Here is a 6783-nt window from a genome sequence, read left to right as displayed (position 1 = left end):
CTTCTACAAACCGGGACAATGGATAAGTGTCTTCAAGCCATGAATGAAATTCATTTTTATAGAAATTTGACTGAGGTATACTTATAGCTTGGAAAAGTACAGAGGAGTCTTGTTTCATTCAGTCTTAGAATGCAGCTTATCAAAGTATTCTGACTGGGGAAGTGTTGAGTACTCTACATATGAAAGAACATGTTATGAAAGAAGTCTTATGTCCATTCAATCTTTTAAAATGCATCTCTTTAAATCGATGTATACCATCACATACCTCAGCTGCATACATACATATATACATATATATATATATATATATATACTTGATTTCAAATATACATATGTTCAAACACAATATGATCAGGATTTAAATAAGTGTATCAAATTTGAAAGAGATCGTGGCTCTCTACTTTGCAATTCCTTCACACAATAGGATCTAATGTCTGATCCTCAATGCCTGAGATCCAACAACTGGTCTTTCAAGGTGGGAAAACCCATTTTGCAAATGTGAAGTACTCCATATTTTTTTCACTATTGTTGGCGGCCATTATGCCCCCTATGGATAAGACACCATAAGGTTAGGAGGCATTGTGGATTTTTGTGAAAGAAGTATATATACCTATTGTGTGGACCGGAAATTGGAAAATACCTGTATTGTGTTCCTAACAGTCCCATGGCTGACGACTTGAGTCTTGAGACTTCAAATAGGTTTTCACTGTCACTTAAAGATAGGCATTAAATCAGGCAATAGTTTGCACATTGGAAAGTGACCTCCTTTTAGCTGTAGTTACATCAGGTGATTCTGCATGTAGACGACTCCATTATATTCTTGTTCACAAAGGAAGTTTTTCATGATTATGTATTTGAATATTAATGTGTTATTTCATCCCAGGCGTTGGTTTGTTTACAGCAGCTGCCTTGATTTCACTGGAAGTACAAAACGTGCAGATTGTCTGTTCATAAGATTTGTGTAGATTTAAAAAAACCCTGTTTTTTGTGTGAGGTTTGATTGTGGGAAAGTTTTGAAAGTTGGACTCTAAAGAATGCATGACAAACACATGTGTAGACTGTTTGTCTTTTAGAGTCTTTTTCTGTGGTTTGGTCATAATTATGATATTAAGTATGTTGCATGAATTGTAAACTGATTGTATTATGGATGCACAGCCGAACTGGGCTGAGGGAACAGTCTTTCCATGGTTCAAGTGATGAGGCCGCTTTGTGAGATCCTGGAAACACTGACACAGAAACATCTCCAGAACCTCCTGCATGTTGTTTCTCCTTGGAGAATCCAAAGCAGAATCATTCCCACAACCCCACTGCTTGTCTTCCCCTGCAGAACCCATGGCAGAATCGTCCCCACAACCCCACTGCTTGTCTCACCTTGGACAGCCCATGGCCGAATTATGCCCGCAAAACCTCTGCTTGCCTCCCCTTGGAGAACCCATTGCAGAATCATTCCCACAACCCCACTGCTTGTCTCCCCTTGGAGAATCCAAAGCAGAATCATTCCCACAACCCCACTGCTTATCTTCCCTTGGAGAACCCATGGCAGAATCATTCCTACAACCCTTCTGCTTGCCTCCCCTTGGAGAACCCATGGCAGAATCATTCCTACAACCCTTCTGCTTGCCTCCCCTTGGAGAGCCCATGGCAGAATCATTCCTACAACCCTTCTGCTTGCCTCCCCTTGGAGAACCCATGGCAGAATCATTCCTACAACCCTTCTGCTTGCCTCCCCTTGGAGAACCCATGGCAGAATCATTCCTACAACCCTTCTGCTTGCCTCCCCTTGGAGAACCCATGGCAGAATCATTCCTACAACCCTTCTGCTTGCCTCCCCTTGGAGAACCCATGGCAGAATCATTCCTACAACCCTTCTGCTTGCCTCCCCTTGGAGAATCCATGGCAGAATCATTCCCACAACCCTTCTGCTTGCCTCCCCTTGGAGAACCCATGGCAGAATCATTCCCACAACCCCACTGCTTGCCTCCCCTTGGAGAACCCATGGCAGAATCATTCCTACAACCCTTCTGCTTGCCTCCCCTTGGAGAACCCATGGCAGAATCATTCCTACAACCCTTCTGCTTGCCTCCCCTTGGAGAACCCATGGCAGAATCATTCCTACAACCCTTCTGCTTGCCTCCCCTTGGAGAACCCATGGCAGAATCATTCCTACAACCCTTCTGCTTGCCTCCCCTTGGAGAACCCATGGCAGAATCATTCCCACAACCCCACTGCTTGCCTCCCCTTGGAGAACCCATGGCAGAATCATTCCTACAACCCTTCTGCTTGCCTCCCCTTGGAGAACCCATGGCAGAATCATTCCTACAACCCTTCTGCTTGCCTCCCCTTGGAGAACCCATGGCAGAATCATTCCCACAACCCCACTGCTTATCTTCCCTTGGAGAACCCATGGCAGAATCATTCCCACAACCCATGGCAGAATCATTCCCACAACCCATGGCAGAATCATTCCCACAACCCATGGCAGAATCATTCCCACAACCCATGGCAGAATCATTCTCACAAACCCACTGCTTGCATCCCCTTGGAGAATCCAAAGCAGAATCATTCCTACAACCCCACTGCTTGTCTGCCTTGGAGAGTCATGGCCCCATCTTACAGCTGTACCTTGACTTTGTATAACCACAGGTTGATGTATTTATTGTTTGTATCATCACTGACGGAACTACCTTCATCTTTAATTTCGTAGCCTTGAACAAAACTTATCTAGTTGCCAATTCCAGAAAGTAATGTAGAATCAGATACTTTTCATGTGCAAGTACTCCAACCTTGACTGAACAGTGGAAAATACTTCTCTGATACAAGCTTGATTCGGCCCAACATAATTTGATATTATATATTTTATATCATGTATTCGGCCCAACATAATTCGATATTATATATTTTATATCATGTATTCGGCTCGACATAATTAGATATTATATATTTTATATCATGTATTCAGCCCAACATAATTAGATATTATACATTTTATATCATGTATTCGGCCCAACATAATTAGATATTATACATTTTATATCATGTATTAAATTAGTCCAAATATCATTTACATGAAACAACGGATGATGTTATCTGCCAAGCATGAAATAATAACTTCATGTGTTAAGATCAAAATGCCAAATCAATGCCAAATCAATGCCAAATCAATGCCAAATCAATGCCAAATCCCTGTAAATCTAATTCGTTATTTCTTCAGTGAAATCAGAGTTACATCAGCCATTTTAGCTGAAGAAAAAACCTGTTCTATTGACATGAAACAATAATGTTAGCTTCGTCCCTCTTCCTTAGTAATTGCAAGACTGAATATTTGTATGGATCTGTGTTGCTGAGTGAATAAGAAATTAAAAGACCGAGCATTACAACAATTGTTTGCCTAAGAATTGTAAAGCAAAAGTATGCCATTGAAAATTCCACATGTGCTTTGTTATCGACTCTACTGAGTCGGCAGGTAAAATTTTCCAAAGACGTCATCATTTATCTTGTTGGCCAGATTTTGCATGCTGGGTAATTCTTGCGTTGTGATAATAGACTCGCATAATATCAATGGTTTTTGTTCAGGACAATGGTAGGTGAGCCAGTACATTGCAGTTGTAACCTTGTATTAAACCAAGAGAAATTCACAAAGGAAAAAATTCACTGTAAATCAGGTGGTATGTCAGACTGGATTTGAACATTTTTGAAGGTGAAACAGCAAGCAAACAATGTGTGTACTGCAGCATACACAAATCAACTTTATTGACTGCCATACCTCGGGGCTACCCATGGTATTTGTGTATGCTGTTTAGTAGAGTTGGTCCTGTCGAGTTTCTGCTGTTTTGTGGTGTTTTATGTGACAACTATTAAACAGGTTCAAGAAGAACTGTTTTAGTCGTCCTTATTGTTCGAGTCACAGAGTAATGTGTTAAAAATGAATCAGTCCTGACGTTTGTAATTTGAATGTATTGAAGAATATATTGCAACTTACGTAAAACATGAATGATCTGTTATGGAATGAGGTTGACAGTTTATTTCAACGGTCGGGTGGTGAAACATGTGATAATTATAACTGTAGCAGGTGAGGGGACTTATGTAACTGGGGTTGGATCAGGTGAGCAGTTATGGAGGCAGTCTTAGGGTGGAATTAAGTGGAAGAGGAGGGGAGGTTTTGATTGAGGATTATGTGCTATGATATGAGCAGGGGGTGAAGTCACAGGGTAGGGTGACAGGGAGTGATATGATCAGGGGGTGAAGTCGTAGGGCAGGGCAAGAATGAGTGATACGAGCAGGGGTTGAAGTCATAGGCAGGCCAAGAGGGGTTGATACCAGCAGGTGGTGAAGTCCGGGAAGGGCAACAGGGAGTGATACGAGCAGGGGTGAAGTCATAGGGCAGGGCAACAGGGAGTGATACGAGCAGGGGTGAAGTCATAGGGCAGGGCGAGGGGGAGTGATACAAGCAGGGGCAGAAGTCATAGGGCAGGCTGTTGCTGATGAGGAATAGGAATGAGGTGGTGAGAGGAGGGTTGGGTATTGATGGGGGATGATTGAGAAGGCTTGATAGAGGGTTGAAGGGAGTGGGGATTGAACAGAAAATCATCACTTGTAACAAACACATGCTAAACAAAGCTGTAATATTCTACACTTGTAGCTCTAGTATGATACATTATGTAACTGTAATATGTCACTCTCTGTAACTCTAGTATGATACATTATGTAACTGTAATATGTCACTCTCTGTAACTCTAGTATGATACATTATGTAACTGTAATATGTCACTCTCTGTAACTCTAGTATGATACATTATGTAACTGTAATATGTCACTCTCTGTAACTCTAGTATGATACATTATGTAACTGTAATATGTCACTCTCTGTAACTCTAGTATGATACATTATGTAACTGTAATATGTCACTCTCTGTAACTCTAGTATGATACATTATGTAACTGTAATATGTCACTCTCTGTAACTCTAGTATGATACATTATGTAACTGTTATGCCACGCTAAGTATTTTAATGTGCCACACTTGGAAAGAGGAGTATGTTATGCCTTATAACTCTATTATGTTACACATTGTAAGTATCTTATGCCACAGTTTGTAACTCATATGCCACACTTTGTAACTGGTGTATGCCACACTTTCTAACTGGAGTTTGTCACACTTAGTACATTGTAGTATGCCACACTTAATAATTCCAGTATGATAACCTGCAAGTGTGTAAAGGATAACAAGGTGTTACCCGATACAAGTACCAAATCATATCCAGCAGCAAAGTTTCTGTAACGGTGTTAACATGAAGACCAGTTACTACTGTAACATCTTTAGTAACACTGTCACCAGGTCACGCAGTGTACCATAGTTCAAACGTAGTTATGATAGGGGTTTCCAAAGTGCGTTTATGTCTCTCATGAAACATGCAGGAAAAAATAAGATATATGGTGTGAAGGTCAAGTTAAACTTTGTGAGGGAAATATATCAAAGGCAATCAAGTGGCATCAAGGACATGCTGCTTTAAATGGGACAATAAATGGTTAAATTGCTAATTATGTCTCAAGGAGACAAGCAGAGTGTATTGGATTAATATGGCAGAATTGTTAATTAGCATATATAAATCTTTCATTTTTTCAGAAGAAACAGGCATTGTATTCTCCATCACAGTCTACAATGCATAAAATGGTTTTGGGGTAGAAATTGGATTTCTGTGTGAAAGTACTACAAATGTCCAAAGAGCAAAAAAAAATCATTTTCAGGACATTCTGAAGATTTAAGTCATAGTAGAAGATTCTGCAGATCAGTGGGAATGATAAATATAGTTGTTTAGTGTATATGAACATTGCCTTATTTTCTTTCTATGTTATTGAAAAATATTATCAATGATATTTACTTAATTTCTCACAAGGCTATAATATAGCTAATTCCCATGGAAAACACAAGTTTTTCTCATTATGAAATTAATTATTCCTTGATTATTTTTCTGAATTCTTTGCAATTTAAGTTTTTGAAATTTGAGCATTCAGTTGAAACTAAATATTTTCTCAACAAACCTACTTCAGAACTTTTATTTGGCTCGGGTTTGTTTATCAAGTTGTATCTAAAAACATTAAAACTTTGAATTATGAAATATTTTCCCCCCAAACCATGTAATTGTTAGAAACTCAAGCGCTTAACACATTGGGGAGCTGTCAATAGAACTCCCAAAGTCTGTGCACATTTTAAGAGGCTGTGAAATAAAAGAAGTCTTATGTTATGATGCTTTGGACCTTTCGGGGGTAATGGTTCGCCATTGGCGAGACGGACAAAAATGTTAATGCCTATATTAGTCTACACATGAGCAAAAAAATATGTGAAAAAGTTTGAGTCGTGTTTGTGCTAAGTGGTTTCTTTTTGACTGACACATGATGTTATCACAACTTGTGATGAGAATCATACCAACATTTAACCTCGGATTCTTGTGAAGAGAATTAACTAAGTTTCTCAGGCCAGATTGACTTATCGTATGTTATGAACAAGTATCAACCCAGAGTGAAGTCAATTCTGGCTGTTTTTTTCTGGTGATTTTTTCCCCGCAAGTTTTACATGATAGGCTGAAGAATATTGGATACTCTGTTGGCATCATTAAGATTAATGGGGGTCTAGGAAGGGTATAAGCTTCGGAGACAGGCTGGCGTACCATGTCTTGTGTTAGGTCCGTATCTATGGGTGTGGTGATATTTACAAAACTTTTTACATACAAACATTCGAGGCGAGACGATCTTATTGGCTGCTCTGCGAACTTAGGTGAAGATTTT

The 6783-nt window shown here is 39.7% G+C and overlaps 1 protein-coding gene across 1 annotated transcript; it reads right to left on the bottom strand.

Annotated features, from left to right (window-relative positions):
- Positions 1-1367: 1367 nt before the first annotated feature.
- On the bottom strand, positions 1368-2501 carry LOC137283891 (protein qua-1-like). The gene has a single exon (XM_067815566.1). The coding sequence runs from the start codon at positions 2499-2501 to the stop codon at positions 1368-1370; it is 1134 nt and encodes a 377-aa protein (XP_067671667.1).
- Between the last annotated feature and the right edge of the window lie 4282 nt (positions 2502-6783).

Source organism: Haliotis asinina, chromosome 5 (assembly GCF_037392515.1).
Source record: "Haliotis asinina isolate JCU_RB_2024 chromosome 5, JCU_Hal_asi_v2, whole genome shotgun sequence".
NCBI lineage: Eukaryota > Metazoa > Mollusca > Gastropoda > Lepetellida > Haliotidae > Haliotis > Haliotis asinina.
The sequence above is the reverse complement of the archived record's forward strand: the minus strand, read 5'-3'. Positions and strand labels throughout refer to the sequence as shown.